The 21,502-nt window shown below is 34.2% G+C and overlaps 4 protein-coding genes across 5 annotated transcripts; 2 read left to right on the top strand and 2 right to left on the bottom strand.

Annotated features, from left to right (window-relative positions):
• Nucleotides 1-1,312: 1,312 nt before the first annotated feature.
• On the bottom strand, nucleotides 1,313-1,939 carry LOC132278029 (uncharacterized). Its single transcript, XM_059779862.1, has 2 exons — nucleotides 1,820-1,939; nucleotides 1,313-1,690 (listed from the first exon to the last, which is right to left on the bottom strand). The coding sequence occupies exons 1-2, from the start codon at nucleotides 1,937-1,939 to the stop codon at nucleotides 1,313-1,315; spliced, it is 498 nt and encodes a 165-aa protein (XP_059635845.1).
• A 1,706-nt stretch (nucleotides 1,940-3,645) lies between these two features.
• LOC132279514 (uncharacterized) lies at nucleotides 3,646-8,294 on the top strand. Of its 2 annotated transcripts, none has more exons than XR_009471340.1 (2): nucleotides 3,646-5,132; nucleotides 8,089-8,294. XR_009471340.1 is itself a non-coding variant. In XM_059781507.1 (2 exons), the coding sequence occupies exons 1-2, from the start codon at nucleotides 3,728-3,730 to the stop codon at nucleotides 8,156-8,158; spliced, it is 237 nt and encodes a 78-aa protein (XP_059637490.1). In that variant the 5' UTR covers nucleotides 3,647-3,727; the 3' UTR covers nucleotides 8,159-8,294. The 2 variants fall into 2 exon arrangements, 1 of the variants encoding a protein (XP_059637490.1); XM_059781507.1 differs by having other exon boundaries at nucleotides 3,647-3,894.
• Nucleotides 8,295-8,755: 461 nt separating this feature from the next.
• Nucleotides 8,756-9,883, bottom strand: LOC132278030 (F-box/kelch-repeat protein At3g06240-like). The gene has a single exon (XM_059779863.1). The coding sequence runs from the start codon at nucleotides 9,881-9,883 to the stop codon at nucleotides 8,756-8,758; it is 1,128 nt and encodes a 375-aa protein (XP_059635846.1).
• A 7,894-nt stretch (nucleotides 9,884-17,777) lies between these two features.
• Nucleotides 17,778-18,869, top strand: LOC132278031 (F-box/kelch-repeat protein At3g06240-like). Its single transcript, XM_059779864.1, has one exon. The coding sequence runs from the start codon at nucleotides 17,778-17,780 to the stop codon at nucleotides 18,867-18,869; it is 1,092 nt and encodes a 363-aa protein (XP_059635847.1).
• Nucleotides 18,870-21,502: the final 2,633 nt, after the last annotated feature.

The raw sequence follows: 21,502 nt of genomic DNA on the forward strand, positions 1-21,502 counted from the left end.
TAGAAATGGCATTAAAGTAGCTTTGTTCACCTGGCAGGAGGAGAAGCTATCATCCATACAATCTTCCACAGTTGAGCTTTGGTTCATTTATGACAAATTCTGATATAAATTAACCTCTCCTCCATCAAGGCTGGATTGTCTGCAATGAGCTTGATTTTATATAATCTCTATTTTTTATCCTCATTTCAGGTTATTACAATATTCGAGGGTGTTAAAGTTTCTGTATTTCTTGTTCTTTTTAGCATTAGGTGCAATATTAGATTTTAATGGTTTAAAAATTACAATTATCCTGTTTCTGTTGATGGTTTGGGTTCCCACCTTGGCTTATAGGGGTTGATAGTCATACTGGTTTGATTTTGGGGGTTGGGCTGTTTGCTTGGGCTTGAATGTTTTGATGTTTTTTTGTGTGTGTTTCTTTTTTTTTTTTTTTTTTTTTTTTTTTTGGCACTAGAGGTGGGCTGTGCCTAATGGGCTTTTTGGCCTACTTTTGTATTGGCCGTGGGTTATGTCCCAACTCCCAAGTAAATTTGTAATTTATTTCTTTATGGATCAACTGCAACCACTATAGATGACCGAGAAATTGGTTATAAACTTATAAGGGCGTGTTTGGGTGAAACAATTGTCAGAAATAAATTTTTCTTGCTGTTTTTGGTTTTTTTTCCTTTCTCAACACAACTGAACTAAAGAGCCGTTAAAACAGTGCCTTGAGGCTTTCTTGGGCAGAAAAAAAGCTAAAAAAATAAAATAAAATTTTTGTTTTTTGTTTTAACTTATTATGCTATTATAGCCGTTAACGGCTGAAGACTATACTGTCCCAAAAAAAAAAAAAATTTCAAAAATTTATTTCTTAACAAAATTAAATTTATTTTAAAAAAATGATTTCTTTTTTTCTTTTTAATAAAAAAATTGCCTTTGTTTTCACCTCTATAAATAAATGCATGAAATGAAAACTTTGATTTAATCAACAAACAATTTCATTATTAATTTACTAAACAATTTATATCAACAAACTGTTTAATTATTTATTCCGAAATAAAACATTACATAATAAATATTTTATTACATAAAATTTTATAACAAATTAAAAACAAATAAATGTAATATAAATTTAACGTTTTTGTCCCCAAAACGGTTTCAAAAAATTTCAATTAGATCATTTATCAACCACAAATTTGTCTTTTTATTGTGAATTTGGACTTGGCGAAAGTAGTTATGTGCCGCAAAGACCGATGGGTTTTGAATTAATATGGAAATCAAGATTGTCTCTTATAGTGGCGGAGTGCATCTTCTAACATTGGCATGATGCCCATCTTCAATAATCATAATGTGAAGGATAATGCACGTTTTCATTATGAGGCACAAGGCCCCTTTCTCCCAAAAATGCACTAGTCCTCGCGTTTTTGCCCACTTGATATGTAAGATCCCAAAAACTCGTTCCACATCTTCCTTCCAGGTCTCTTTGACGAAAAAGTTCTTCTTTTCCAATAGTTGGGTGCGAGATGGTCTGTTTCAAAGTTGCTGACTCAAGGTATATATCATCAGACAAGTAATACACCATTCTATGGTGATGATGGTCATTCACCACGAAATTAATCGAAGGCAATTGGGCAGTGAAAACACTGTCGAATACCCGGGAATGATCCAACACATTAATATCATTGTGTGAACCCAACATTCCAAAGAATGCATGCTAAATCCAAAAATCTTTTGTGGCTACATCTTCCAATATGAGCGTAGGCGTAGGGGGGTGTCCCTTATGCGTACCATGCTACGACACTGGGATATTCTTCCACTCCCAGTGCATAAAATTGATATATACAAGCATACACAAGAATCCTCTCTCCTCCCTTTCTCGAAGCAACCGTGGTATGTTAGCTTTGGTAGGTGGACACGTGTACTCTTCCTCATACATACCAATAACAGCCTTACAAAATGCCATCAGGCTTTAAATAGCAGTGCTCTCACCGATTTTAATATACTCGTCACAATGATCGGCTACATAACCATATGCGAGTATACGTATTGTAATTGTCATCTTTTGTATAGAAGACAATCCCAAACAGCCTATTGCATCCCTTTTTGGGGCGAAGTAGTCGTAATAAGCTTTAACATTATTCATGATACGAAGAAATAGTTTTCGTCGCATCTTGAATCGTCTGTGAAAATACTCCAGTGGATATGTGCAATTCTCGTCATAAGTAGTCTTTCATTAGTTGACGGTGACTTCCCTTTCGATCACGATGAATGTACCACCTCTTACGCAGTTTAAAGACTTGTTCTACTATATCTGGGTTCACTGAATTCAAAAACGAATTTAAAAGGTCTTGATTTTGTTAAATCAATGCGACAATAGGGTTGCCAGATAAGGATGATGATATAGAAGATAAAGAATTAGAGTCTAACAAAGGAAAATATCGTGATGAAGAAGTCATTGGAATTTTGAGATTGAAGGAGATGTGAATTGAAATTTTGCTAGAATGAATAAAGATGAATGTAGTAATGATGAGATGAGAAAATGATTGTTTATATAAGATGAAAACTATTGCCGTTAAGGAAAAGTTTTTAAAAAATTATTAAAAATATTAATATTTTTGGAGAGCGAAATGCACAATTGGAGCACATGTGATAGCTAAATTTTGAAGAGTGTAAAACGCTGACGTGACCCTTGAAAAGGCTTATGTGACTCTTGAAAAATACTGAGGTGGAATTGCTGGCCGGATTGCCAAAATTGGGCAATGCCATTGGAGTTACTATGAAGAGAGGAACACATATCTAATTCACATAGAAAATAGAATTAGTTAGGAAAAAAACTAGTCCAAGAAGTTATGTGAGAGAAAGGTGTTATAAACTTTTGAAATATAATTATGTTATATAGAATAAAAAGTAGGCTAAATCACTCTCCCAATTCAATTAGTTGGCTTAGGAAATTAAAATTGTGGTTTGAAAAGGTATCCGATACATTGATATAACATCTTCATTCTCAGGGGATTAAATCGAGTGTGTGCAAAATAGAGTAGATTCAATCGAGTGTGTGCAAAATAGTGTGTGAGAGGGAATGTGTGAGTGCTTTCTTATCGAGATAAAAATAATAATAATAAAAAAAAAAATGAAATGAGGTCTGATTAACTTTTAAACATAACATTCATTATATTTGAATTATTAATAACAACAACATTATCATAGTAGACTTTTCTCTCTCTTTTTTTCATTATTTATATCTTTATACACGATAAAATGAGATGTTACTTCCCTTTAAAACTCTAATGCAGGAAGGAAGGAATAAGGGTGGAGGGAAAATAAGAAGAAAGTACCAAATTTCTTTTATTTGATGCGTAGGAGACAACGAGAGAAATTATAATAAGAAATATGAGTCAACTTTTTTTTTTTTTTTACTTTATAAATTTTCATCCTGTAAATATGGTCAAAAAAGAAGAGAAAAAATAAATTGTGTTATTATGAACATTTTGAACTAATATAGTATCCTAAATTATACACTTTTAAATTACAATACTATTCTTAATAAACTAACCCTTGACTCCCTTCTATCCAAAATTTTTCTAATATGAATGTTAATTTATTTATTTTTACTTCCTAAATTTCAATAAACTACAAGTATTAATTATTAAAGGCTGTCTCATGTGAAAAGTTATTTTATTCTTGTTTTATCACCTCTCTCTTCTTTCCCCTTCTGAACGGTGAAAGGGTTCCGAGGCATCATCTATCTAGGATGTCCCTAGAAATGGAAGATGTTGAAGATGGTTTACATAAACCTCCCAAAAGAGTGGTACTGAACATCAACAACAAAGACGAGGTCACAAAAGGCACTGCTTTACCTGGCGAGATACTGATCGATATACTCACCAGACTCCCAATAAAGGACCTCTGCAGGTTCAGGTCAGTTTCTAAAGAATGGCTCGCTTTGATATCTTCTGATCAGCTGTTCTTGAATATGCACACCCGTCTATCTAATATAACCCCTCTATACATTTCTTGTAATTGTTCTAGAGACAGCGAAAATGACGACAGTATATCAATGGTGAAAATAACCACTGTTGACTTGAACAACGGATCGTTGTGTGACCAATTTACTACCATCTTTCGTGATCATATGTGTAGTTGGATTTCTTGCTTTGGTCTGATATGTTTAATCGCCTTTAGTCAGGTGTATGTATGTAACCCTAGCACCCACGAGCTTCTGGAATTGCCCGAAGCTTTTTGTTCTCGTTCCATAGAACATATTGGTTTCGGATTCATTCCGGTTAGGAACGAATATATAGTTGCCCATTTGTTTCGTGACTTTCGTCCAGAGCACCGGGATGATAGAAAGCTTTCGTGTGAGATGTTTACAATAACAGATGGTGGTGGGGGTAATTCTGATTCTTGGAGGATTAGAAAAACCCCTTGTATACACGTGGAGAAGGGCACCACGTCGGTTTGTGTCAATGGTTTTATTTATTGGATGGTCTCAGATTTAGGTTGTACCCACAAAAGTTTTATCTTTGGATTTAGAGAAGGAAGAATTTGGACTCATTGGCTATCCCCAGTGCTATATGGATTTAGATTATTCAGACTTCACTGAGTATTGGTTGTCTTTGGTTGAGCTGAAAGGGGTTTTGTGTTTAGTGGATAACTTTTTCATTTCAATTATGGATGTATGGATGTTGAAGGATCACAGTAATCACACTCGGGTAAAAGAATGCAGCATTAACTTCTCTACTGTGGATGGGTATATTGATAATATGGGTTGCAGACCTTTGGCTGAGGTTAGAGGAGAAATATTGATCGAGTCAAATCAAGGAGATATGTTTTACTATTCTTTTGATGAGTCAAATCAAGGAGATCTGTATTACTATAATTGTGAGAATGGGATTTTCAGAAGAGCTGAAGAATCAAATGCAGATGGAACAAAACGACGTGTTTACTTTGCTAGCTTATTTGCTCTTGGAAGCAGATAGAGACATCATTAACTTTGAACGATTGTGCTTGACAATGTTGCTATCGAAAGAACACCTGGGGTGACCTTGATTATACACTCACCTGTTCTTGATTATACACTCACCTGTTCGATATCATCAGCTTGATCTATTAACATGTTTGATTCTTGTGGATTTCATATTTCTGGACTCTTTATGGTATGTTACTAATTACAGAATTTGAATTTGTTTGAATTTTTTTCAATTAAATGCTATTCTATAATTGGGGATGATGTTTTATCTCATTCTGAAGACACATGCAGCACTCATTAAGGTTAGTGCTTGTTGCTATGAGTTGGTGCCAACATCCATAATCCTCTATTATCTGTACTATGTTTGTACTTGTCATTGATGAAAATCATTTGCGGAGTTTGTTTTCTTGTTTGCAACTGCTTAATGACATATTGTTCTTAGTTTCTATTGTGGATGAGTCGCTTGTATGAAGTGAGTGACCCATTGATTAGCTATCCGAAAAGATTAGATTGTGAAAACAATCACTCTAGGCATCTTCCCACCCACTGACACCGGCACACACACACACATGTGATGTGTAGCATATAATGTATGGTATTTGTTGGAAGGTTAGTGCGAAGAAGATTGCAGAGATCATAAGCAAATTAAAAAGTATAAATTGAATACTTGCCAGCACAAGATTCAACTTTGCATAAAAGACAACATGAACTGAACATATAATAACTTGAACATAAAATATTAGTCATATAAAAGCATAACATTGCATGGTACCGGCCATGAATGTATCACGATCATGACTAAATTATAAATCAAAGAATGGGAAGGGTGTAGTACTGTTTACAAATCAGGACTTGGCTGGAAACTTTTAGTTCAATAAATAAATTAAAAGAAAAAACCAAATTATATCTTCACAGTTTGACGCTGGTCATGTCAGACAAATATTCATAATATGCTGAACAGTTTGCAAATGGTGAAGGTTAAAGGCCTTACATTGAAAAAGTGTTGATTGCCCAAGCCCACATGCACCAAGCTAGGTATGTAGAAGAAAAAGGAAAATGCCATATAAGAAAGTTTTCTACACTGATTTAGTTGTTGCATTGGCTAGGGCTTCAACTATCTTGTCAACATCATATTGTGGATGTTCAAATGTTTTTCTAGAATTTTTTTCCGTATTTTGTAATCCAAACCCCGGATAAGTACTATATTAGTAGTAGAGTTTTATAGCAGTAGATGGCGGATAACTACTCTATTTCATTTTTGATTTGTATTCCGGTTTTCAGTGTCTTATGTACTGTCCTGATCTTCTATGAATGACTGAATGAACATCCATTGAAGTGATTCTTCACGATCTGGTCCTAGTGTGATTTAGAACTTTGAGGGTTGTGGGTTTTTTCTTGTAAGAGGTTCTTAGAGTTTAAAGTACTTGACAGGAAACACGATTCGTGCCAAATTTATGCTACATTTTCAATTGAGCAAAACTATTTAGAAATAACAATTCTTAACGCATGAAGCTTATAAATTTTGGAAACCTTAGGTTGGTTTAAACATTTGATTGGTGTTGCGAAATTGATAACAAACTTGTTACCCCATAGGAAAATGCCATATAAGAAATTTTCTACACTGATTTACTATCTTGTCAATAGCATATTCCGGAAGTTCAATTATATTTCTATAATATGGACTTTATTTTGTAATCCATGCTCAACTTAACCTTTAAATTCGTGTTGTTTTGTTCCTTGTTGAGCAGTCATGTTCCGATAGATGTTTTTTTTGTCATGCGGTTGTAAAATTCTTCCTTTTTTTCTAAAGAGCCATATGAAAGTATTACTTTTATTATGAATTTCTTAACTTCTATAGATTCATTGGAATTATGGCATTGCGGTTGAGATCTCATACTGCTATTGAGAGGCCTGAAATTTTCTTTAGGAGAAGTTTATTAAGTTGAACCGTTGATACTATGAGGTGCACTTATCTCATCTCTTCAATTATTTTGAGGATGTTTGCTCTTGCTGCCCATGAATAATTTGCATTTGAACATTATTGCTTTGGTGTGCATGAGTTTGTTATTTAAGGAGATTAACACATGGTTTAGCTATTTTGAAATGCTTACATTATCAATCTGGTCACCCGGGCAATCCTAGTTTACTTGTCATGTGCAATGTGTCATGCATTTGCTACAGTACCAGTCTGACAAAAATTTGAGAAACTCAGCCTTTTCCTTGGAGAATGGAATGATAGTTGCATGCTAAAATAATGAACCTTCGGTGAAAATGGCACCTACCCTTAAAACTGACTTATAGGCGCATTGTTTTCATTTTACACGTTTAGTTCGTTAGCCTTTTACCACATCTCAAAAGCATTAAGGTGAGCTTTCTGCAATATGAGGAATTAACCTTCTTGCGGACTCTCAGAGACGAAGCATCTGATAATAAACTGTTTTATAGCAACTTTAGTTTACAAGTCTAGCAGTTGTTTCACACAATAAGTCGGAATGAACTGGTAGTAAACATATAGAACATTACTCTGGTCTTATGCGCTGTTATACATATTAGTACTTCATTGGCTTAAACGGAAAATGCCGGGTAACTAGTATATTTCTTTTTTGATTTGTATTCCAGCATTCACTCTTATGTACTGTCCTAATTAGCTCTGATTGTACATATATTGAATTGCTTCTCCAGTCGTAGAATTTCAAGGGTTGCGATTTTCTCTTTTCAGAGGTCCTTAGAGTTTAAAATAATGACAGGAACCATTTTTGTTAACAAATTTATGCTAAATGCTCTATCAAGGAAAACTATTTAGAAATAACCACTCTTAACACATGCAGTTTCTAAATTTTGGGAAACATTAGGTTGGTTTTAACGTTTGATTGGATTTGCCAAGAATTTGATAACAAACTTGTTACCCCATAGTAGTTCTAGAGATTTTTGTTTCACACTTTTACTTGCTAGACTTTTCTTTTCCACGTAGGCTCATAACTCTTCCCCTATATTTCTATAGCTAGTGGTTCATTTTTTTCTACAATGAATTATATTACAAGTACTGTGCATTTTAATCCTGTTTATATCATGATACGGTTCTGGTTCATATCAATTGGTCCCAGAAATACTGATACTGATACCTTTTTAATTCGGTGTTGCAGCTTTCTAACCAGGAAGGCTCTTGTGGATGATGTTCCCATCCATTCTGTGGAAGGGGTGCTGCTTCTATAGTTCTTTTCAGTGATGCAAACTTCAGATTTTTTCCACCTGATTTGAGTTTTGAATTGTAGAATGACATTTGGATACTTGTAGCTGCTGATGGCAGATCTTCTTAAAACATAATATTATGTTATTAGTATTGATGAAATAGCATTGAGGTACATATCCAGAAGGAAAAAAGAAAAGAATTAGCATTAAGGGATATTTGTTTAACAGCCATGGGCAGAAGTTCTTGTTTGGCTTAGCATTTCATTAAAAAAATTGCAAAATTTGATAGTTGAGCATGGAGTCAAATTAAAGGGAGCATCACACCACCTAATGGAAGTGGACTTCTCCAGCAAGCAAGTGGTCTGGCTGCTGCCTCCTCTTGCATTAGTACATGAATCAAAATCAAGAAAATGGATGAAGCTGGCATTTAAATCAAAAAATATCTCCTCATCATGTATATAAGCATATATACATACATAAATTTAAAATTTTATATTTCTAACAGCAATGGTATGAAAATTGAATAACAACAACTGCAGCAAAATTACATGGGAGAATAAAGCAAATTTTTTATTTTCTTTTTGACAAATACAGATAAAGCAAATTGATAGTCAAAAATCATTATTTGTTGGCCTCCGCCTTCTTTATGATCTCCTGGGGTGAAACAATACTCTCCAAACATGTCTCTGCTTCACTCCATTCAAGATCAGAGTTAATCAACTCCATATGCCTAGATGTTCTCTCTTTTAGATTGCACACAACAAACTCTTGTGTATCAGGAATTGCAAATAAAATTTCATCATTATTTGAGAAATTCAAAGGCTTCGTGTTCGTGACATATATTGGGGCGTCAAGGTCAAGCTCAAATTTAGTCCAAGACTCTCCAATGCCGTATTCATTCATCACCCAAGCTGTGATGAGCTTAGCTCGAGATAGGATACAAAGACACCCTCTGACAACTCCAATCAAAGGTGCCTCTATAATATCATCAGGTAATGGAACATCCCCGAATTTTTCCTCAGCCAAATGAAAAGAAACAATTTTACTCATATCAGGATTGAACCAGTGGAAATTTCCATTCACAAACACCCCTGAATCCATTGACTCGGCTCGAAAAGGGAAATCTCTAATCCTTCTCCATGAATTCGATTTTAGCGAATACAAAGTCATATTCATATCAGTTTTACGAGGAAAGGGATGGGTTGAGAGTTGAACAACCTTGTAGTCATCAGCGGATGGATCATAGCCAAGTCCAACCGATCTAAAAGAAGTTTTGTGAAGCTGCGAGATTGGCAATCTCATGAATTCTCTGGTTGATGGGTTCACCAAGCTTAGCGCACAACGACGGCGCGTGTGACATAACACCAAGCCACGACAAGAGCCGGCCATATAGACCTGCTGCTTCCGCTCGTGAGGAGGAACGATGTCAATTAATGCTCCTCCTCCTCCATCAATATAATCACTTGCTGCTTCAACAATGCCGTCGCAAGACAGCACGAAAAGGTCGTTCAATGTATTAGGACGATGAAGAAAATTTGAAAGAAAGTCGAGCGAATATGCAAGCACGAGTTTGGAGTTGCGGGATCGAGTGAGGTGAAGGCTCACAAAGTGGGGATGTGCGAACAAGGCGAGCCAAGACTTGGATACACACTTGAACCGTACAATAGACTTCACGGGCAGCCTTGACAGTACGTCCGTCATGAGATCGTACGGAAGGATCGGTGATAACTCGTCTTTCTCCATAGCCATACCCCAAATTTTCCTTCAACTAGGGTTTTAGAGCCGAGCAGAGTTTCTTTTTGTGCTTTCGAATGGGGTATTCGATAATTTTCTTGGCAGGGTAGATAACCTGCTTTATGCTGCCATTATATATATATATATATATGTTTCCTACTTTCCTTATTCAATCAAACCACCGACTGAAGATGGAGTCGGTGCTCGCCTGTTGTTCGCACCGGCGGATATGACTGAAGGCAAAGAAAACATTAGTTTAGGGTTCTTTAGGCTTCAATTCTCTTTATTCTTCTTTTGGGCCTCGATGGGCTGCTTGGAATACATGCTGTATTCAGTTTCTTTTAGGGTTGGGCTTTTGGGCCTTGTATATTCTTTCTTCATTTATACAATATTTACTTTCCGATAGAATAAAATTTTTTTCCTTTGTTAGTCCTTATCCTAGTTTAACATGAATTTGGTCTCTTATCCAAATAATAAATAAATACATAAAATAAAATATAATAAATAAATAATAATAAATAAGTGAATTTTTTTTAGAATACTTTTTAAGAGTAAAATTATTACTATTTTTTATTTAATTAATAATAAATAAATTATCAAATTTAATCATAGTAGATCATTAGTGATGATTTATTTATATAGGTTGAATGAAAAGGAAAAAAAAATAAATTATTAATATTACAAAAATAATACATTTACTTTTTAAATTGAAAACTTATTAAATACGATGAATAAAAATAAAAAGACGAATACTTACTTTAAAATGAGAGTAAAAAATAAGAATAAGAATAAAAAAAATAAAAAATATATATCTAAAACTCGTTACAACAAATTGATTTGATTGTTGTTAATAAACATTTCAGCCTAAAATTAAAACCAACCACCTTAGTACTAGCCATGATCTGTACTTAACAAGAAAAAAAAATGGTATATTTATAAAAATATTCAAATCCTAACCCCTTATTTTCTTCTTTTATCACCCACTGTCTTCTTTCCCCTTCTCAACGGTGAATGGGGTTTTGAGATATCTATCTAGGGTGTTGTCTGGAAATGGAAGATGCTGAAGAGCGTTTACATAAACCTCCCGAAAGATTGGCCCTGAACATCAACAACAAAGACGATGTCACAGAAGGTACTGATTTACCTCGCGAGATACTGATCCACATACTAATCAGACTCCCAGTAAAGGACCTCTGCAAGTTCAGGTCAATTTCTAATGAATGGCTCTTTTTGATATCTTCTGATCAACTGCTCTTGAATTTGCACACCCGTTTATCTAATACAACCCCTCTATTGCTGTGCACTAATCTTAATTTTGAACTCTCCGAAAATGTCAAGACTTAATCAACTGTTCGGATAACATTTGTCGACTTGAACAATGGAACATTATGTGACAACTTTACTAAGCTCTTTGATGATCATATTAGTTCTTGGATTTCTTGTTTCGGTCTGATATGCTTGGTCCCTTTTGTTCATGTGTATGTATGTAACCCAAGCACCCATGAGTTTATCAAATTGCCTGAAAGTTGGTCAAATTTGGGGGAATTGGTTTGGGATTCATTCTGGATAGGAACAAATATAAAGTTTTCGGTTTGTTTTCACATGATTATGATGATGAGGAGGATGAGGAGTTTTGGTGTGAGGTCTTTACAATAGCAGACGGTGATGGGCTAATTCTGGTTCTTGGAGGATTAGAGATACCCCTTGTTACAAATGGACGGAGAGTATTACGCCCGACTATGATCATCAAAGGATAATTACATACTCTTATCATGCAGTTTCTAAGTTTGGAAACCTTTGGTTCATTTAGACATTTGATTGGTGAATTTGGTGTTACTAAGAATTTGATAACAAACTTGTTATCCCATAGGAAAATGACGTATAAGAAAATTTTCTACACTGATTTGCATGTTCCATTGACTAGGGCATCAACTATCTTGTCAATGACATATTGTGGAAGTTCAAATATTTTTCTATAAATTGTATTTTTAATCCAAATACTAAAATTTCCATTAATTGGCACCTTAACCTTTAAATTACAGTTGTTTTGTTCCTTGTTGAGCATTCGTGTTTGTATTTTCTAAGGTTGAGCATTCGTGTGTGTCATCATCTGCTTCTGAAATTCTTCTTTTTCTTTCTTCTTTTGGAGCCATAAGAAATTATTACTTTTATTTTGAATTTCTTAACTTCTTTGGATTCATTTGAATTAAGCACTTTGGTTGATGTCTCATGTTGCTATTGAGAGGCCTGAAATTTTCTTTAGGAGAAGTTAATTAAGTTGAACCCTTGATGCTATGAGCTACACTCATCTTGTCTCTTCAATATTTATGAGGATGTTTTGTCTTGCTATCCGTAAAATTAATTTGCATTCCCGATATCTTAACCTATAGGAGTATATATAGACGACTGACCACTCTTGACTACAACAGGCATCTTAACAGCTTATACTGATATATGCGTACGCATGTATACGCATAACATTCAAATTAGCAACCTTTCGAAAGAAAAGCCATTCAAATTAGTATATTTGGGTGTGTGTAGTGTAACAATGTACTCATAAGAGCAAAGAAAAGAGAGAAGAATCAGGCAGAGATGATGGGAAAAAAAAAAAAAAGAGTCACTAGCGTTAAATTAGAGAGAATGTGTGAGAATTGTCTAAAAAGAAGAGTTGGCAACACCCCAAATCTGATGACTCACAACAACTTCTATCCACATAAAAAAACTAAATATTAAATAAAGACGTTAATGCAATTAGAAAAAGAATTCTCTAGGCTTCGAAATAGAATAACATTTTTGCAAGGAGAAATTTTTTATTTTATGAGATTTTAATGTACAGGACTCCTAGGTATTTATAGACAACTGATGACCCTTGACAACATGCATCTTAACGGCTTATGTCTTTTGGAAATTAGCATTGTTATGGTCTCCTTTAAAACTATTGGTATCATATAAACTAACTATTGTTTTTAAAATGTATATAAATATTGGAAATTAAATTCACTTTTATAAGGGATATAGATATATATTCATTCATCAATAATATTTCAAAATTCTCAACTTTAGATTCAATTATGTTTTGTTGTATGAAACTGGTGCATGGATTCCATGCAACCGAACATAGCATCAAAGTTCTTCTCCTCCATTTCGTCACATTTTCAATATTTCTATTAAAGGAGTCAAATTTATTATCGATGAGACTCAAACCTCTTGAGAGATTAAGTTAAGAAAATAGACAATAAAAATATTATGCATAATAAGAAAACAAATATAGCTATCAAACATGCCTTAAGGTCTCTATTCACTGCAAGATTTATAGCGTACACCGGCAGTTTTTTATTGGGGGTTCTAAAAGTGCCGGAAATTTGCCTTTATTGCCGGCAGTTTTTAAAAACTGCCAGTGTAGACAAAACCGGCAGTTTTTGCAAAACCGCCAGAAATAACCGGGCAGAGGTAATAAATATGTATTTAAGTACCATCTCTCTAGTCTCGTCTCTTCTCTTCTCTTCTCTTTGATTATAAATAATTGTCGCAGAATATTCTCTTGGCAATCAGGTCTTCGAAGAAAAATCTCAACCCTAGAAAAGAGCATTCCTCAATCCCTTGCAATTGAATTTCATATCATCACCAATCGATTTCTCACATCATGAATTACTCACCTCTGCTGACCAACCGATTTGTTACCATCTACATTCGAGCTTTCAAAACCCTAAACCCTTCACAATCTGAACAAGCATCACGAATCCATGGTTGTTCAACAAGTTCTAGTACTTTGAGAATTCGATTTGCAAACGATGAGCATAAAGTTCGATCTCTTTGATCGACTGAAGTTAGGGCTTCTTCGGAGGAAGCTCAGTCCATCACGAGCGGTTCATTTGGGGATGAAGACGAATTGCACGGCCAATATTCGATGAGTTCATCAGTTCATCACTTTGGAGATAGTCAAAGTTGTTATGTCAGTGGACATCGTTCCCCTCTCACTCGCTAATGGTTGGAGCTAGTCCTTTGCTGGGGTTGTTCAGGTCGTCTTCTCTCTCTATATATACACACACATGCATATATGTATATGCATGTGAAATTGTTTGAATTGCGTATAACTAGGTTAAGAATTTGTTGAATTGGGTTTCTTTACTGAAGGCTATGGAAAAAATCTCTCCCTATGAATTTGCTTCATTTTTTAAGTTTCATTCTGACTATAATGCTTGTTTATTCTGAAATATCAGAAATTTTAAATTTTTAAAGGCTTAAATAATGGAAAGATAGCAGGAGACATTTTCAACAACCCAAAACACCTGATTAGCCTTGTGAATCCTTTTTTTTTCCCCTTACTTGCAGGCTGCAAACCCCTATAGGCTCTGCCATGGTTCTTTGCCATCACTTTTTTGTTCGAAGGTCAAATGCTAATCTTGATAGATTTGTGAGTTTCCTATCTTTCATGCTTCAAAATTTCTGAAGTTCTGTAAACTTCCATCTCAGGATGCTTCCTGTTGTAAGTATTTTTGGTACTTATCTGAGTTCCCCAAATCACATTATGAGTGCCATCTTTGATTATTTTGTTTGAATTAGTACCATGAATACAAATGTTTCGGAGGTGATTTATTGCTCAATTTTATCATCATTATGTATGGATTTTTACTGTAGATCAGACTGTGCTAGTTGAAAAATTAAAAAATGCCTCTATTATGTTATTCAAATATTTTCAATCTGTGTTCTAGCATTGGATAATAAACCATTTTAAAGTACTTTATGGAATTAATATAAGTCTCACTTCTTTGCTTCATTAGCAATTCCTCCCTAGTTCATTGTATGGTTGGATAGATCATAAATTGTTGGGGCTGACCAATTTAAACTAATATGTCATTGTTAGAGCTTAGTGCTCAAATTTCTTTCTAGGCAATGTTGTGTTCAAGACTGGAGATTTTTTTTTTTTGACAAGTAGAGTGTTCAAGACTGGAGGCGGTTTCACATTGGGCAAAATTTTTCATTAGTAGTACTGTAGCTAACTAGATGATGGGTAAGAGTCTGAATTTTATCTGCATTAATTGCTTTTGTTCATGATCTTATTGTTGCATTTACAATAAGTACAGTATGTTTCTTCCATAGTTGCTTGTTTGAAAGCTTCAAATCTATATTAATTTGGACGTAATTTCAGTTACTATTCTGAGTCAAATTTGTTTGTTGAAGAAGTTACGCAAATCTCCAGAGTTAATAGTTATGGAAAATTTAAATTTACTACTTCCTACTTTTGTAGGATGGCTGAGAATTACTTACTTCTGAATCAAAGACCAGATTGAAAAGGAGAAAGCTCAGGGCGTGGATTTGTCAGTTTATGGCTCTTCCAAGGTGGTGGGAACCCAAGCCCCTGTCCAACTTGGATCACTTTGTGCTGCTGATGGCAAGGAATGAATTGGATGGATGCCGGTCAGTTCTTCTGGTTGCAGTCAATGAAGGTTTTTCTTTTATTAGTATATGTTTCCATTAGTGATATGTCTACTATATTACATGGGAAGTAGGAAGATATATGGATATGTAAAATAATTTGTTTTGGAGCTACTATTTCAGTAATCTATAATATATTACCTGTGATGCATGCAAGGAAAACTTTATTATCCCGTTGTATATATTACATGGGAAGTAGGAAGATGGTCATATAGTTGCCTTGCTTTCTATGATCTGCCTTTCAATTAAGCTCTTTTTTCTTTTCAGACTTATAAAAAATGTGGTTGGTATGAACTTTGTTAGTCTAGAAAGTTTTGGTACATTGTGGTCCTATTACGTGCCTAACGAAACAGTAAGCTATAAGGTGAAATAAAAGAGGACTGGTTCTTCATTTGATTGTGTTCCATGGCATATATATGTTGATAGGCTTTTTCTTCAATTAATTTTGTGTTCAATGGCATATATATGTTGATAGGCTTTTCTTCAATTAACTTTGTGTTCAATGGCATATATATATATATATATATATATGCAAAGTGATCTGATCAACATTGTGCAACATAAATTCAAGACATAAAAACTACTGAAACTACAATGAATTGAGATAATTTTCCCATCATTGGAAACATTGCCTCTAGCGAAGATTGGAGGATGTTTTCTAATCCCAGCTGGTGCAGAAGGTTTAAAATTGACTGTCAACAGCTTGTCTTTGTTGTCTGCTATCTGATACACCCTTGTATTTTTATACAAGGCCCTCTTAACAGATGTTCCCTCTCTTTAGTGGCTTAGGATAGCTTAGACCTTACTCAAGGCTTATTGCTAAAACTTGTTTGGATAATTCTTAAGTCAATTTTGCTTTTCAATTAAATGGAATATTAGGCTAGAACTCCTTTCTCAGGTTGCATTGATTTTATTCCCAATCAATGGATTCCCTTTGCCTTGGTAAACAGTTCTTGCTTTACTTGTTTTCTCCTTGTATAAACTACCGCCCTGTTAGATAAATGTTGATGTGAAATATGTTGAGCTGACATGATGAACATAGAATTCATTTAAGGACAATTTGGACCAAGTGTTGCATACTTTTATTTTCTTTGTAGTGTGCCAATTATTTAGCTTTACTTGCCACAGGTGTTAGTTGAATCTGATTGCACGGCAAAGAAAGAATGGCAGAATACCAAATAAAAGTGGAATCTCTGCTTCAAAGCAATTGTGTGAAGATCTCATCTTGTATTCTGAAGCAAAGTAGGCCATCATCAAGCTTTGTTTTGATTCTAACGAGAAGCTTCGAAAGTGGGAGGAAGAAAATAGAGAACTGGTCCATGCTTTGGATGATGTATTAGATGATGGTGTTGTTGGACAAGTTATGATTAAAGGAAATTAATTATTTTTTGTTGAACTCTGTGAATATTTGACACAGTTGGATGTATATTTACTCTGAATGTTATGAAGCTTATGTCGGTTAAGTGTCTATTGATAATTTTGAAGTTTGTGAAATAGAGAGAGAGTGTTGGTTTTTTTACACACAAAAATAAAAAAATAATAAGAATAATAACTTGCAGTTCTATGTTGCCAGCGAAAGTGAAATTACAGTCGGTTTTAATTTACTGCGGGTATTTTTACCAGCGGTTTCAGAAAAGTGCCGAGAAAGCTCTTGGCGGAGGCATTCTCAGTACTTTATTCTCAGTACTTTTTTCTCGTCGGCAATGCCTTTTCCAGTGTTTTTTTGTGATTTTTCGGCAGGTGAAATCTACAAATATTATAGTGATTGTTTTTTTAGTGGTGTTGGAAGTGTTTTATATCATATCCAAATAAGAAGCAAAATAAGTATTAATTTTAGAAATATGAAGAGTTTGTGTTAGAGACGAAGTGTAGGAGAAGGAATAAATAGAATTAGAAAATAGTACTATATTATTTTTGTTTTTAATTTTTCTTAATTTTAGAAATGGGAAAAGTTGTAAAACCCCAATAGTTCATTGGTGTTTTTGTATTTTACCTTAAAAAAATTAATTGCAAACTCTTTATTCTTGCTTCGTTACAAAATAAGTGTCTATTTTTTTATTAGTTCAAAAATGAGTGTCTCATTCGAAATGTGTACTATTTTTAATAATATTAGTAATTTATCCATGCATTCACCCGATAAACACGTTAATTGCAAAAAGAAAAGATTATGGGCTAACTATGTTTAAATTATAGCCTAAATTAGTTATTTATTTATTAGTGTCATTCACAGTTAAAAAGTAATAATAATAATAAATAAATAAAGGACTATACTTAAGAATAAATAATCACTGATTCATGTTAAACAAGGAGAGGGACGCGTAATCCTAATGATATAAGGAAGTTGGAAAAGAAATAGGATAACATTGTTACCATAAATCAGGAGATATATATATATATCGCCTACCAAAAATTATTAAAAAGAAACTGCGTTTGTAAAATCCTCTTTAAAGTGGTGGCTGGCTAGTTGAGAAATATGGCTACGAAGAAGAGAGACGATTTATTACCAATCCTTCCGTACGATCTGATGATGGATATATTGTCAAGGCTGTCCGTGGAGTGTATTGTAAGGTTTAAGTGTGTATCCAAGCCTTGGCGCACCATGTTCGCAGATCCTCAATTTGTCAAGCTTCACCTCACTAGATCCACCAACTTCAAACTCGTCTTCACATCTTCGTTCCACTCTCTGGATCCAATGAGGAGTCTCTTCGTGTTGTCTTGCGGCGACATGGTTGATGCTGCGTCTGCGTGGGATGATGGAGAAGTGGGAGGAATTCACATCTCGGATCCTCAGGAGACTGTCCGGATCTCCAGCTCATGTCGTGGCTTGGTGTTATGTGATACATGTCATGGTATATACCTGGTGAATCCGTCAACCAAAGAAGTGATTAGATTGCCATACTCACCATTTAGCAAAACTCATTATGCATCCCGGGGACTTGGTTATGATGCATCCCTTGACGATTACAAAGTTGTTCAAATCTCGCCCCCTTCTCCTAATGATGGTGGTGAAATTATCACCAGTTTATATTCTCTAAAGTCAAATTCCTGGAGAAAGATTCAAGAATTTCCTTACTGGATTAAATTCTCCCATTCAGGGGTGTTTCTGAATGGAAATCTCCACTGGTTCAATTACGATAGGAAAAAAATGGTTTCTTTCAGTTTAGCTGATGAAAAATATGGGGATGTTCCATTACCTGATGTTAATAATATATTAGAAACATCATTAATTAATCCTGGTTTGATCGGAGTTGTGGGAGGGTGTCTTTATTTCGTATCAAAAACTAACTGGCGTGGCATCACTTTTTGGGTGATGAAGGAATACAACGTGAGAGAGTCGTGGACTAAATTTAAGTTTGACATCCCATGTTGTTCCATGAAGCCTTTGGATTTCTCAAACAATGACGAAAATTTATTTGCACTTGACGGAGACAAGTTTGTTATGTGCAACCTAAAAGAGAGAACACACAGGCACTTGGAGTTTGACACTACTCCCCACTTTTGGAATGAAACAGTAACTTGTTTGGAGACCCTTGTTTCACCCAAGGGTTACTATATTCCTATGTAGTTTGCCAGTGTTTTTGTTGATCAATTTACATACCATTGGTGTTAGAAACGTAAAATTTAAATATTTATGTATCTCTATTGTTTATAATGAGGCAGTATCCAAAATTGCTTTTATTCAATGCCACCTTCATCTATTTTGATGATTTTGATTCCCGGTACAAATGCAAAATTTTGTTTGAGACTAGTTTAGAATCTGACATTGTATGCCCTCATAATACCCCCTCTGATTCTCATCCACAAATAACATTCATCGTTGAATATTTTCTTGAATATATTTTCTTATTTTATTTAATCATATGAAATATTTACATCGATCACTTCTTTTGTAAGTTTTCTAAATAATTGTTGTTTTCTTAGTACAGCTCACCAAAATTACGTTGCTTGGCACTCTAGTATATGCCTTCACTATACATTTTATGAGTCGAAGAGAAAGAGATGTTTACGGGAATTTTTTTAAAAGTTCCAATGAAATCCAACCCCGTTGTATTTGGAGGAAGAGTCTATAATTAACATCAGAAGACCAATCATTTTTCTTTATAAATTAGTCCAATAATCAGATTAGAAGGCGCACAAATAAATATAAAAAAATATATTGATATCTACTCTCTATCTATGTCTATTTTATTTTTTTCATCACTGATTGCACAAAATCAATTGTTCTTTTAGCTCTCAATAAACACAAGGGCATTTTTAACGAGTAGAGTCCCTTCTGACAAAATAATATTTTTTTATAATTTTTTTTTAAAAAAAAATTATTGTTAACCAAATGTATGCTAGAAATTTTTTTTTTTTTCTTCCGCTTCACTTTCTTTCGCTTTTACTTTCTATCATAGTTTCCATCTAACTAAACACATTCTAAGAAATATTTTACAAACACAAGCAAACTCAGATACGTATCTATGTGATTTTTCTTTCTTTTGCTCCACTTTCTTTCAGTTTTACTTTCTATCATAATTTTCATTTACACGAGCAATGCCTTTCCGGCGGTTTTATGTGATTTTTCGGCAGTAAAAAGTTGCCGGTGAAATCTACAAATTTTGTACTGATTGTTTTTATAAGGGACAAGTGCAAAAAACACCCCTAAAATATACTCCGCGTAACACTTTTATCCCTATTTGAAAAAGTATACAAAAAAACATCCATAATCTTTTCACATTATGCAAAAATAACCCCCTGACATAAATTAGTACTGAATACCCGTGTTACCCTTTTACTCTTCCGAAAATGCCCAAGGGGATCTCAAAACTTTTTTCTCTATATATATCTCTAAACATTTTTTAAAAAAAAACTTTGAGAATTTGTAAAACAAGGATTTGAATTTTTTGAAATTTCAGTTTACTATTTTCTACTAAATTTTTTTTCTTTATTTTATTTTTTCGTACCAACACAGCTAAAAAAAATAATAATAAAATATAATAAAATAAAAATCTCAATATCAGTGTGCACTAATTTTCGGAGTTTGGAAAAAATTTGTTTTATTTAGTTTGCACTCTATTTTTGTTTTTTGTTTTTTTATTTTTATCTTTACTTTTCTTTTATACTTTTATTTTTATTTTATATTTTTATCTTTACTTGTCCCTCCAATAGTGTCATTTTCGGTCATTTTATAAAATTATTTATTTTTATATATTTTATAAAATGGTTTAATAAGTGTAATTTAGTTAACTTAAGATTTAAATTTATTAGATGGACCTATTTGCACCAGAATAAAACTTTAGGGGTGTTTTTTTGCACGAGAGGGGCATCCTCCAATAGTGTCTTTTTCGGTCATTTTACAAAATTATTTATTTTTATATATTTTATAAAATGGTTCAGTAAGGGTAATTTAGTCAATTTAGGGTTTAAATTTGTCAAAGGGACCTATTTGCACCAAATTGAAACTTTAGGGGTGTTTTTTTTTGCATGTATAGGGTGTGATATGCACTTTAAGCATACTTTAAGGGTGTTTTCTACACTCGACTAGGGATGACAATTTGACCTGCTCCCGCGGTTACCTGCCCCACCTCGCCCCGTTTTTGGCGGTTTTGGGGGACCGTTTTGCTTATTTGAGTGGGGATGGTTTGATGCAATAAAAACCTGGGCAGGTTTGGTGCGGGGGCGGGGGGAGGTCGCCCCGCACCGCCTCGCTCCGTTTAGATAGGGAAATTACTTAAGTACCCTTATTTTATTAATATATATATTTTTCACTATATATTAATTACCCCATATAACAATATTAAAGTAAAAAATGAATTTTATTAAAAGAAAAGTTGCAATGGTGAAGAATTGAAGGTGAGGAGAAAAAAAAAAAAAAAAAAACAAATTCATTTCAACAATAATTAAATTATGATCTTAAACGAGGCGGGGCGGATACCCACGGGGTAAAAATGTTAAATGGTTGCGGGGGTGGGGTGGAAAGTTCTCCCGTTTTGGCGGTTTTGGGGGGGAGGGACGGAGGCAGAGTTTTTAAACGGTTGCGAGAACGGGGGAGGGTACACCCACCCAAACCTGCCCCCGTTGCCATCCCTACACTCGACCCTTTTTATTATTGGTATTAGAAGTGTTTCATATCATATCCAAATGAAACGAAATAAGTATAAATGGATTGCCCGTATGTTGCATTATACCTAGTAGCTTAAACTTTTAAATTAGAAG

This window comes from Cornus florida, unplaced genomic scaffold (genome assembly GCF_030987335.1).
Source record: "Cornus florida cultivar Cherokee Brave unplaced genomic scaffold, ASM3098733v1 CherokeeBrave_3.0.0_Hap2_Chr10, whole genome shotgun sequence".
Taxonomy (NCBI): domain Eukaryota; kingdom Viridiplantae; phylum Streptophyta; class Magnoliopsida; order Cornales; family Cornaceae; genus Cornus; species Cornus florida.

Bases quoted from the DNA above. Each gene is read 5' to 3' on its own strand.
- LOC132278029 (XM_059779862.1), bottom strand. From the start codon at position 1,939: ATGGCATTTTGTAAGGCTGTTATTGGTATGTATGAGGAAGAGTACACG. The intron at 1,691-1,819 runs GTATATATCAAT...TTTTGGATTTAG, and splicing joins GAGGATTCTTGTGTATGCTT to CATGCATTCTTTGGAATGTT.
- LOC132279514 (XM_059781507.1), top strand. From the start codon at position 3,728: ATGTCCCTAGAAATGGAAGATGTTGAAGATGGTTTACATAAACCTCCC. The intron at 3,895-8,088 runs GTCAGTTTCTAA...TCGGTGTTGCAG, and splicing joins AAGGACCTCTGCAGGTTCAG to CTTTCTAACCAGGAAGGCTC.
- LOC132278030 (XM_059779863.1), bottom strand. From the start codon at position 9,883: ATGGCTATGGAGAAAGACGAGTTATCACCGATCCTTCCGTACGATCTC.
- LOC132278031 (XM_059779864.1), top strand. From the start codon at position 17,778: ATGGCTACGAAGAAGAGAGACGATTTATTACCAATCCTTCCGTACGAT.